This window comes from Amphibalanus amphitrite, unplaced genomic scaffold (genome assembly GCF_019059575.1).
Source record: "Amphibalanus amphitrite isolate SeventyFive unplaced genomic scaffold, NRLGWU_Aamphi_draft 000472F_arrow, whole genome shotgun sequence".
Classification (NCBI taxonomy): domain Eukaryota; kingdom Metazoa; phylum Arthropoda; class Thecostraca; order Balanomorpha; family Balanidae; genus Amphibalanus; species Amphibalanus amphitrite.
This window is the reverse complement of record NW_024881966.1, coordinates 208,765-221,603: the sequence shown is the minus strand read 5'-3', so window position 1 is coordinate 221,603 and position 12,839 is coordinate 208,765. Positions and strand designations below refer to the sequence as shown.

Below are 12,839 nucleotides of genomic sequence, written 5' to 3'. Positions count from 1 at the left end.
ATTAGCATGGTGCACCTGTCGGCCGTCATATAGAACCGGGACGTCATATGCACGCGGTCCATGCGGACTGACGTGCTGACCGCCCATTGTAGTCGAGAGCTACTGACTGACAGACAGGGGACGACGATAGAGTGATCCTCTTACCCAACAGAGTTGAGTGACAATGGTTCTGCAGAAACGGTGAATATTTCAGGATTTTTAGGCAAGAGGCACCAATGCCTCTTGCTGCCTGAACTTAATTAAGTTATGTTTCTCAATCACTAGATTTTAGTCCATCCTAGCTCTGTAAAAGTCCGCACATAAGTCTATAAGCACAAAGACGAACAGAACAAGAATGTCCATCACGATAATTGTGTATAATTAACTCGTAATTTGTAATAAATAAGAAGTGGGAAAGTAAAGCAATAGCATATCATATTCTATTGGATGCGATGTTGGTTGACAAGTATACGATACATGTGTGACGTTTCATTTGCGTCTTCCACCACCAGTTTCCGCCCTCACAACGGCTCTGCTAATGGACTCCAGTGTCCGTGGGGTCCTCTGGACCGCTACAATCCACAACAGACACCATCAATCAACGCACACACGATGAATATTTCATAGCGCTGACAGACCCGTTCGTGGGCCCGTATCAAACCGAGGTGTCATCGATGACAAATTGACGGGTGCGATGCGTCAGGTCTAAGGAGTTGTGTCAGAGTAACTCCACTTCCCTCGATACTCGGCTACATTAGGACCAGGTGCGACTGCGACACACTCACGACGACTGCCATGTGTGTTGGTATGTTTCTGTATTTCTCCGTATTTTCCGACGTCCCGTTGATTGATGAGATGTCCCTCGTCCTACGAAGCAAGGTGTCACCTTATGAGGAATGATATGTCCCTCGACCTGCGGCACTGCGCCCCTCTGCCCCATGTAGGCAGCTGGGTGTTGTTTGTGGTTGGTGTGGGCGTGGTGAGGGTCACAGGTCCCCGCTGAAGATGGGTAGGAGTAGCGGAGGGAACAGCTGGGCTCCAGCTGCTGCTGCGGTTGGGCTCGTGGCGAGTTGGATCTCGGTGAGACGTTCCATGGTGTGACATAGTATACCTATTGGTACGACAGGGTACGATATGGTTCGGCACGGTCTAATACAAAGACATTGTAAATCTCGGTACGGCACAGTACGATATAACAAATACGGCACGGTACCACACGGCACAGTAGGTGCTTGTTTCATGACACATCACGGCACAATACGACACGACACGTCACGGTACGACACGACACGGTACGACAGGCTACGGCACAGCTCGGCCCGGCGCCTCTCCCGACCTGCGCATCCGTCTGCTCGCCCACCTGACTGAGTGGCAGGCTGCGGTGCGGCGTTTGGCAGCCGGCCCGCAGCCCGCTCCCCGACGGTGGATTACATACGCGGTCTCAGCGCACAGCCCACGATATGGCTCATAAAACTGTTTTGCACATTCGCTATGACAACATAAAAATACAGATGGTTGAAATTCTCGACGGAGGCGGAGTATACGAGCGGCCGACAGCACACCTGTCCTTGCACATATTTACGAGCGCATTCCGAGTTTTATAAATATCTGATGAACCTGAAATTGTTTTTGTTTCCTTGTTGTTTGGGCGTGAAGTCAGGCTCGTGATAAGCGCTGGAGTGGAAAATTAAATGTTCACCTTTTTATGAGATCATGAGGTCACGCCACTTCACCGAGTTATGCAAGATGTGCATCAATATCAACGCGTGCTTGGGTTTCCGCATCCTTAGAATATCACAGTGATTATTCGTCCCCGTACAAATTCTGTGGTTTGGTGACAATACGGTTGAGATTGGTGCTACCTGGCTTAGGTTATTGATAGTGAATTATGATCCCCTATAATAGGTATACATCAGTTTGCTTTTGTTATGTAAATAAACACTTAACAGCTTATCTGTTTGTTTTATCATGCCGCTTCCCTTTTGCTGCTTTTGGCTGCATTTTAAAGCTTCTTATGCGCAACATCTGATTAACTTAATGACATATAGGTATTTCTTGAATCGGTTGATGAAAAGCTAGCCTATTTAGATCACTTCTTCCGGCATGCTCCCGGTTTGATTTGCCCTGGTTAGAGCGGCTGACTCAAGCAGTGACCACGACCAGGGAGGGGGGGGGGGCTGGCCGCACCGGGACAAGGCGGACTGGGAGGACCGGACCGGACCGCCGGACGGGCCAGTGATCGGCGAGATCGGGTCCTCGATGTCGCGATAGCTGTCGATACCGACTCCGATGATCGATCGGGTGCTCCGTCAGAGACGGTCGCACCACTGTCACCCACCTTCTGTCAGAGACGGTCTTCCAGTTTCTACTGCCAGCTACCTGCTGTCAGCGCGCCTGCCGCGTCATAAAATATTTTTGAAGTCATGCGTCATATCGACTTTTCATGTGAAATCCGAAAGTTGCTCTTCTCATCCTCGAGGTTGACACACCAGCAGGCTCAGAACACTCTCACACACTGAGTGACACACTCACAGACTGAATGACACACTCAGCGACTGAGTGACACTTTTGACACCTCTGACAGGCGGCCAGGTGACGCCCCTTCTCGAGGCGCTGGCGGGCGGGCCGTCCGACATGGCAGAGGTGTCAGCCCCTATCAGAGCTATCTCCAGACCTGCCGGATATGTCCCTCACTCCCCTCCCCTCCAAACCGAGTCCGCCGAGTCGGTTCACCGTCACTGCGGACGTCGAAACGTCATGAAAAGTGGGGGCAGGTATATGTACATATTTTATGCTAAAATTTTGGTAGTCCAAACTGCGCTACATGGGAAGTCAGAAGACGTAGTTTCGTGTGATTTTTTCCTGATGAGGTGCTTCTGTTTATGGCTCCGCCTTTTAGACAAAACAAAACGTTTGCTTACTAGATAAATGTTTTAGTGTGATAAGTGCAAGGTTCAGGGCACATCGACAATTCCGTAACCGTCACCACCACCACCAACACACCCCTCCCCTCTCTGCACCATGTCGGTGGATCCCTCCCCACTGTACCGTGTCGGTGGATCCCTCCCCACTGTACCGTGTCAGTAGAATCCTCCGCTCGGCGCCACGGCGGCTGTTGTGGCGTGTCCGTCCTCGGATGGATCGGTGGCTAATCCAGGCTGTGGTTGAGGCACGGCCTCAAACAGCAGGCGAAGATGATGACACATTTGTGTGAGTGGGACTGGTCGAGGTCCGATGAACAGCTGAGTAGGCGCTTCGGAAGGCAACATTTTCTGCAAGGTGAGCGGCTTTGTTCCTTAGGTGATGTCATGCATTGAAATATAATTCATATCGATATTTCATATTTTCTTTACCGATTCAAAACAGTTGCCGGTTCCCGTCATAGCCCAGAAGTCGTGATTTTTTTAATGAACGGTGGATTCTGCGCGGCGAGTCTCGATATAGCACTTCTTGGTAAACAACAGTGATGTCTGTCTGGTGGGTCTTCTGGCCCGGGTCCCGGCGACACGTGGTCTGTCGCCCTGACAGGCCCCCCCCCCCTCCCCCGACCTCGCCGCGCCACATTCCGATCGGCGGCGCATCTGTCACGTCGTCACCTGGCGGCGCCTGTATCTGATGTCCCGCGCGCCGTCAGCTCCGTCGCCGTCCGCTCCCCTTCCCTGCCTCCCCGCTGCAAGGCGACATCCGAGGGGCGGCCGGGAAGGTCGCGACATGGTGAGGCGACGGTTAGAAAACATCCATCAAACGGGGATCAGTGGTTCGACAGGCCTGTTGGGGGCCGCGACGGCCTTGGCATGCAGTGCAGGTGATAAAACCGGGCAGGCCATTACACCAACAGCTAGAAACACGGTTTATTTTATTGTGTCAGATACCGGGTAAAGCCACGAAAACCGCATGTTGTGCGGGTTCGTGATGGCGGCTTTAGCGAGTTCGGCGAACCGAGCTCAGCCAGGTAACCGGGAAGAGGACGTCCTGGTTCGCGGCAGACAGCGGGAAAATAGTGCGGTCAGCTCGCTTTGCCTGTCAGCGCGCTCATCAGGCACTGCGGCGCTGCCAAACAATGCACGATGTTGCAACGTGTCGCCAGTCGAGCGGACAAATAGAAAAACGCCGTGTCGTGCGAAAGAAACCCGTCGTTCTCGGCGGCGGCGACGTCCGTCCATGGCCGCCGGAAAAGTGCGGCGTTCGCGGCGCGGTGCGGCGTGGTGCGGCGCTGGTGGCAGTGGTGTTGTTGAACACGCTGGTCGACACGGCTCGTGAGGCCCGGACGCCCGGAGCCACCTGGTCGCCATGTCGGCGCCGCGGCTCACCCGGACACCGGGCACAGCTCGTGACTGACGGCTGATGGCCGTACGGACGGCTGACGGCTGACGGTTGTGTACTGACGGCTGATGGCTGCTGGATGACGGCTGACGGCTGACGGCTGACGGCTGGGTGTTGATGGCTGAAGACGAAGTACGGACGGTCGATTGCTGACGGCTGAGCACTGGCAGCTGATGGCTGACGGTTGTAAAGGCTGACTAGCGAATGGTTGCGGCTGGATGCAGAATGTTAGGTACTGGCTGCAGAAGACTTCTCACTAAATACGGAAGGCTCAAAGCTGCCAGCTGGCTGCAGTTGTCTATCTGGTCGCTGGGCGGCGAATGAAGGATGTTAGCTGATCTAAAATGTCCCGCAGTTCTATGCAGGATGTCCTCGGCTTCACGCAGAAAAGATATATGTCCAATTCTCATTTCTCAGGAACTATGTCTGTTTCTAACTGCTGGCTATTCCGTGTCGAAGTGTGAGGCTGATTGGACGCCGACGTAGACGGCTACCGGCGCCACCTCCCATGCATTCCGCGGTTCTGCTCAGCTCAACCCGTTCCCTCCCCCGACTCGCAGTCTATGTCGACAGGTCCGACTATCTCAGCCACTCCGTCTCCGACAGGGCAGCCGACAGCTGCTGTGTCGACAGACCTGTCTAGGAACCGCTCGTTCCCTGACACACCAAGCTTCAGGCACCTCAGACAGCTCCCGATCCTATAGTCCCAGCTAAGCACGAGTTTTTATGAGGCCGTTGAACGAGGCCTGACACTGTCGGCTTCTGAGCGTCACCGCCAGATATGGTAGGCAGGCGACGACAGAACAATCGCACGGTCTGAAACGACCGTTAGGCCGAGCCGGAAATTTTTCAGACATATTTGTGCAATGCATTCCTGTTTTGACTATATGTCATGCGCAGGCATTTTATCTGATTGTGCAAACTTTTGCATTTAGCTGCAAGTGCACACACGTGTAAAAACGCTAACGCCCGATCTCGCTTGCCGTGGGTAATTTTTAGCGAGATACTGTGCTGTTATAAACGGACACGATTAAATCTTGATGATTAAATCTTCACGAGTAAATCGCGATCGGTGAGGTAGGGGCGTTTTAATCTGAACTGGAGTGTTCCATATTTCGTAAATGAGATATAAGCCTGCACTAGAATCCAATGTAAGAAAATCATTTTTACCTAATTATATGTGGTATCTTTTGTTCCGATTCTCTCTTCGTGTTCGGAATATTTTGTCATTACTAACAATATTAATCGGCGAAAATGGGGAAGCCAAACGGTTGACCAGGATGGATTGATATGGAACAGTGGCGGCGACGTATGACATTTACCTCTGTGAATCATCGGCAAGGTGCCAGGACGGGACGAGACGGTATGGGGCGGTATGGGGCGAAACTGGACGGGACGGGACGGGACGGGACGGGGGAACGGGACAGGGACGGGACGGGACAGTATGGGGCGAAACGGGACGGGACGAGACGGTATGGGGCGAAACGGGACGGGACGGGACAGTATAGGGGTGGGACGGGACGGAACGGTGTGGGGTGTAGCGGGGAAGGCAATTTAAACGGCCGGGAATAAAACAGGCAAAGGGATTGTTTTTGAGCAAAATACCTGTTACCTACATATAATCTACATAGAATCTACAATCTACATAGAATAAGTAAGTCTGATCAAAAATTAAAAGGTAGGTGAGCTGGTAACTTTATCAATAAAAAGTTATGTCCCTATCTGTTGGGAAAGGATTCGAAATAATGAAGATGTTCCCTTTTGCTTTGAAAGAAAAATCTATTTAACGTTCTTCATGGTCTCATTACGTGGGTGACATCTATCACGGACTTTTTATTGGTATCTACCTAGCTGATGCTATTATCTGAGCTGTAATCAACATTGATTTCCTTTTTCGTCACGGGTATTCACGTTATTCCCATGGTTCCTAATGATCTCAAGTTGCGAGCACTTATGCGGAAGTGATTTTATTGTGCAGTGAACCAATGAGGCCTTGTTTATGCTGACCATGAAAATGTTGAACAACAGCAACCACTACCTACCTTGTAACCGTATCCTGCTCATGGGCTGTTTGGGTCATAATGAGGCTGGAAACATATTCTGGGATTTTCTAACTGAGATGGCGTCATTGACTTCGGGGCTATTTTGGCTCATTAGAGCACCAACCAATTACGTTTCTGTTAACACTAGCAGGAGGAATCATGCAATCACTGATTACAATGCTTACTCGTATGTTCACATCACTTGACCTCGTCCTAGTGTCTTGCAGGATCAGATGTCCCTTTCTAATGCAGTTGTCTGGGTGTATTTCTTTGAGTCAAGAATCCTGGCAATGTTTGTTTTAAAAAAAATGACCGAATTAAGATGCTGCCATGGAAAAGCACTTCCCTATTCAATAGGGACAATGGGGATAGTTAGCTCGCGTTGAAAGACCGTGTCTGATGAGTGATAACCTTTGCATCGAGCAAAGTCCATGGCAGGGGTCCTTCATTGAGCGGAACTTTGATGCGGCGGAGGATTTTAGTCCAGACTAGCGAGTGAGCTCAGAGCTCACCGGCTGCTGAGATGGTCCCGCTCTGCGCTGTCGGCACCATCCACCGACTCCCCGCGCCGCGCGCCGCCGGGGCGCCTGTTTTGCCGCGCGCCGCCCCGCCGCGCGGCGGATCCGGCGCGGCGCACGCCAGACACGGCAATTACGCCGCGGGCGGTGCGCCGACAAAGCCTGCCGTCGCTAACGACGAGCGACGGAGCCGACGGTAACCGAGCCAATCGCGGCGGCGGAAGTCGGCGACGGAGCGCGCCGACAACAGAGCCGAGAGGGCGCAGAGGTCGCGGGACGTGAGGGAAGGGAGAGGTCTATAGGTGGGGATGCGAAGCTGAAAAGGATCTGAAGCTGTCAGGTTCTCTTGCTTTCAGGGCGAAAGAGATTTCATGTCTAAAATATTCATAGCTCTACCTCTCTGTTCACCTATGCTTCACTGCCTATACAATACTGCCTTCACTGTATTTGCCTTTTTGTACCAATATGAAAGCCGAACGGTATCTATGCCTACCTTATACCTGCATACGCATTCTGATTAGCGCATTAATCACTGCTTACATACTTTTTAATCCAGCATATGCTTATTCTAGCAGGTCAGACCGATGTTCCGTAGCATCTTCTCACAACAAACCAACGCATTAATCTGGTTATACTCGTAATGAGTTTGGCCAAAGAACGGTTTTTTTTGTTTTCACACATCCGACTGGCGACTCCTAGCGACGATGCCGCTTCTGTCAATCAATTTAAATTGGCAGTGAACCAGCACGGCCTGGCCTTAGCAGTTAGCGGTTCGCTATCTATAGCATGGCGCACGTTTCTGTCACTGCAGCGTCTGCGACTGGACTGAACATGTGGCGATCAGAAGAGAGCCCAGGGCGCTCTCAGATGTTCGTTTAGGGTCGAATCACAGGCCGTGCCGGTAGTGATACGATTGTGTTGCCATCCTTCAATGGCGCAGCAACCCAAAATACCGTTTTGACGGGTTCTAGTCTGATTACAGTCTGCGAGTCGCCAGACAGTCAGACCAGGTCAGACTGCCCTGCCTCCCGCGCGGAGGTCAGACTGCCTTCAGTGTGCTCCAGTGCACCGGGACCACCGGGCTCACCTCTGCAGCCTAACCGGCAGTCGGCCGACCACATTCCTTCCCCATCAAAGCCGCCGGCCGTCGGCACTCTCTTTGAACTGCCGCGCACCGAGCGGTGGCAATTTTTGTGCGGAAGGCGACCGGCCCGGCCGAAAACGCGCCGCGCGCAGCTATGAGTCGAACTATGTTAATCAGCGGCAGCCACACCGGTAGCCACCACGCGAATTACGGGCCATTTTTAATGCCGGTCCCGTCGGCCACGGCTCCTTTCTCACGTTCACGATACGGGAGCCGGTCGGCCCGTTCGCGGAAAGTGGCTGCCGGCTGCACGCGGATTTAATTGATTTGCGGTGTTCACATTTCATGGATCGATTCATCAATCTTTATCGACGGCCGAGCGGCCGCAGACACGGCGTGACACATCCGGTGAGTTAGAGGGGTATCAGGCAGTCACGAACGCGCAGTCCATCGAGTCAACGACGCCGAGCACGGGATGACTCCACCTATTGACTCTCCGGCCGTACACGGGGCGCGAGACTCCCTGTCCCCTCCGCTCTCCGCCCCCACCCGGAGTGCTGAACGATAGCACCTCACCACGCCGACTAATTGATAATAGGTGCGCGGTTTCACGGTCGGCTAGCTGCGGGCAGGTGCGCGACCCCCCACCCCACCTCCGCCCCCGCCCCCGCCCCCAGTTACACGGACGCTAGCCGCCGCTTAATGAAGCAGCCGGCCCGGTGCCGATCAAAGCGCTCGCATCGGCACCGTCACGCCCCGTGCGCGCAACATTCGCCTCCGTCACGGTGTCGGCACAGTGTGACGTTACGGTGCGCCGTGACGATGTGACGGCCGCGCCGCAAAAACCGCCGCTGCGCCGCCGTCGTCGTCGCTCGACAAAATGGCGGCGGCGACCGATCGGAGCTGACGCTGGGGCGGCTCGGGCGGCTCGAGGCAGCTCGGACCGATCAATCGGGGTGGGCTGCGCGGCTCGCCATCCGTCTCCATCACGTGCGGTAGGCTGGGCTCGACCGGCGCGGCGGGCCGGAGGGACTGGGCTCGCCGCGGCGCGGCGGTGGCGGCGGCGGCGGTGCAGACAGACAAGGATAGGGAGATGAGGCGGAGAGGCGGGGATGAAGACGAGAGGGAGGGAGAGAGAGAGAGAGAGAGAGAGAGAGAGAGAGAGAGAGAGAGAGGGAGAGAGAGGGGGACGAAGACGGAAGACGGGAGACGAGAGACAGGAGATTAAAGAGAGGAGCCGGTCGTATTATAAATAAAGAATGAAAAGGGGGAGCAAAACATGAGTCGGGAGACACGAGATGTGGAGTAAGCTACCGAGAAATCAGCCTTCAATAGCTGAATTAAAGGTTGTCCATGGTTGGATCATGAATCCATGTGACTGGGAAGACGACACTGGAGGCAGGTAGACTTCGAACTGCCCAGGTGGACAGCCACAAACAGGGATGTCGGTGAGGGGAACAACAAGATAATTTACAGTAAGATGACGTAATGGTTTGTGGTTGCCATCGAGGCTACTATTTCTCAGTGTTTACTCATAAGCCGTAACTGTTGCAAAAAGATGGCTGATTGGGGGAGTGTGCAAACTGGATAGAAGCGCGGTGCAGTCGCTGTTAGCGGTTTATCCGAACCCGCTGCAAACCTCACTCGCCGAGTGACTGGCCATTCTCCAGATAAGTGCACGCCGTTCATGTGATTTGTGGTCGATTCAGCTGGACGGTGGCCAGGAGAGAACATGTCAGCTCGCTTATGGGAAGTGACGAAACATTGCTTCCTGGTATTCCAAGCGCTTTGTGGGCTTAATCATTTTTAACGCTGCATTTGCTTGAAGAGGGATGGCATTCCATCTGTTGTATGCCTTGGCGTTTAACATGCTTGAACATTATCTGCTTCTTAGTTTAGGATTTATCAAACTTATGGAACCGTGCGTACCTATATTAACGGCACTTCCCGACAAAGTCTCGATTGTGGCAGGCTTGCGGTTGTGTACGTTGACACATACACCCCGGTAATGTATGCGGAATCGGACGGCCCCGGCCACCCGTTGAGGAATGTCTGTCGGATGTTGGAGGGATGTTCAATGTCTGAGCCCTGCAGGAGTGGCACTCCACCAACAATCCAGCTGGCGAATGCCGGTGGCCGGTCGATGCCCAAATTTGATACGGTCGAACCGGCCCGTGCCGTTGGGTACGTGAATATTGAATAGGGGATGATGCAGTGTGGGTTCCGTACCCTAAAGTTTGACACATTTATCGCAGTTTACTGCAAAATGATCCGGGGGAGGCTCAGGGTCTTATCACTAGGAAACAGTGGCATTCACAATCAAATTGATCCTGGAGGCTGGAAATGCCGGACCTCGGTGCACGCCGTGACAGGAACAACTGCAGAAGCGGTGACGTTGGCAGCGGTGGCGGTGGTGGCCGGGCCTGGAAACAGAGACACCAGAGACCGAGCTGCAACACAGACAGAGAACAAAGAGCCTCTCTGAGACACAGCTGCCTTGGGAGGCGGGAGTGGGAGCTTCACGGCACGTCACTCAAACTCCTGTTCCTCCTCCGCCCCCGCCCCTCCCGACTGCTGAAGTGCTCTCGCCTCTCTCTCCCTCTCTCTCTCTCTCTCTCTCTCTCTCTCTCTCTCTCTCTCCTCTCTCTCTCTCTCTCTCTCTCTCTCTCTCTCTCTCTCTCTCTCTCTCTCTCTCTCTCTCTCTCTCTCTCTCTCTCTCTCTCTCTCTCTCTCTCTCTCTCTCTCTCCGGAACTCATCTGGTCTCCGCGGTGGGCGGCCAGGCCCCGTTTCATGAGAGCTCCCTTTTTGCCGGCGCCCGCCGCGGCCGTCGACTGACAATGCTTTAATTGGTGTTAGTTTGCTGTGCCGGCGGCCGCCTGCTGGGAGCCGGATAGGCTGCACCGCCGTGCCTCTCGGGTGGGCCCGCACGCACTGCCGGCCGGCCGGGCCGATTAGCACGCAAACCAAACACGATTAGGGCTGACGCTAATACGGGCCACATGGGAACTCGGCCGGCCGCCCGGCCGGCCGGCTGGCAGGCTGGCAGGCTGGGTCACGCAGGTCAGCTCGGCCGCCTGCAGCGTAGAGAGAACGGCCGCGCCTGGACGAGCCGTGCCGGAAGTACCGTAAACCGGGGTGAGTTGATATGGGGTGGTGAGTTGATATAAATTGCTCGAAAAAATGTTAAAATGTGTGCTGCTCATCCATTTGTAAACCAATTTTCAGTTTTATTTTTCTGTGAAGTAAAGCAACCAATAAGTGATGCATATAGCTGAGAAAGGCATGCATGTGGTGCAGTGCCTTCTTAACACATTACTTTTTTCAAAGTCCTTTTTTTCTTCTGATTTTGAAACTAAGGAAAAGTCCCCACCCTACAGCAAAGACAGTGGATATTCATGAAACAACATGCACTGGAAAAGAAACTACCATCAATTTACTGTTGATCCCAGGTAGTTTTGGGTTTCACCTATAACAACGCTTTTTTATAATTTTAAGAAAAGTGACAGGTGGTGAGTTGATATGCCATCAGGTGGTGAGTTGATATGCATGATAAAGGCTGATACCAGGCTGGTAGGCACGCAAATTAGCATGAAATATGGGTCTGCAGGTAAGACAAAGTCAATTAGACCAACTCCTCTCCTTTTCTTTCCCCACATCATTCCATCAACCCCCAAAAGCTTTAGTTTTTTTCTGAATGCTTGAGACGAGGCCTGTTAGTATCACTGATGTTAGTTGTCGGACTTTCGTCCCCGTCTTGAGTTAAGATGTTAGTTTCACAACGTTTCAGCCAGTAACTTCTCCGGCCGTAGTCAAATCTGCCTCGATAGTGGAGTGGTTACAACCGTGGACCATCACCGGGGAAACCCGAGCTCGATTCCCGCTGACTACAGGAGCTTTCGAACTGTTTGACGCGTACGGCGCAACGCCACCAACATCCAGGTCCTTCTGAGGGTCAAAGAACACCTGACGAGTAACGACGGCCGGAGAGTAACTGGCCGAAACGTTGTGAAACTAACATCTCAACTCAAGACGTGGACGAATGTCCGACAACTAACATCAGTAACCCCAAAGTTTTTTCTTTGGACATACCTAACGTGCAAAAGGCACAGCACAACTCCCTGTCAAGTCTCAAGATGACTCCCTACAAGCTACAAAGGAACACTATAGAACACCCATACTGGTATTTTTACATTTTGTGGACATAAGCATTTTTTGTTATTTTATGGACATTTAGAATTACATGCATATTTCCCTAACCCCTTTCAGGAGACCCTAGATATTACTATGGTACATTAAATGAAGTATGGGCCACACTTTGATGCCAAAGGAGTGCACAAATCTCTTCAAATAACAAAGAAGAATTTTTTATCATTCCATGGACAGAGGTCGGGTACAAAGGAACATTTTGTGGACAAGTGGGCGGAGCCTAATTTGTCCACGTTTATCCAACTACTACCTACAGGTTTTAAAGTTTCTTGATATTTTGTGGACATCAACGCCTTTCTATTTTACACGCCCCTCCGTGGTGAAATAACTACCTAGGTCATCGGACAAGATGACTCAAGGTCAGAATGCTTACAAAGCGTTTCCGGCGGATCGGGCTTATACCGGGCTTAGAAAGGTTGATATTTTACTGACGGGATAATCTGCTAAGAACCGATGCTCGGATCGAGAGAGAAAGGAAACCGAGGCTATCTGCTTCGTGTTGTTTGCCTAACCCATACCCAACTACATTCTATTTTGCAAAAAGCTTTCGATGTTTTACTCATCAAATCGAACAGAACGAACACTATTAAAAGTTGCTGATTATGTAAAGACATTTGTGGTATGAGGTTATCGGTGGAGCTAACAAATAACTTTACGAAAAATACTTGACCTTCAAGGATTAATAT

The 12,839-nt window shown here is 52.3% G+C and overlaps 1 protein-coding gene across 1 annotated transcript in view; it reads left to right on the top strand.

Moving 5' to 3' along the window:
- The window catches only part of LOC122392159 (LIM/homeobox protein Lhx2-like), a 44,796-nt gene that overhangs the window by 30,968 nt on the left and 989 nt on the right, over positions 1-12,839 (top strand). Inside the window, exon 5 of the mRNA XM_043386736.1 lies at positions 2,564-2,624. Within this exon, the coding sequence (XP_043242671.1) occupies positions 2,564-2,624 (61 nt within the window). The remainder of the gene's footprint in view (positions 1-2,563; positions 2,625-12,839) is intronic.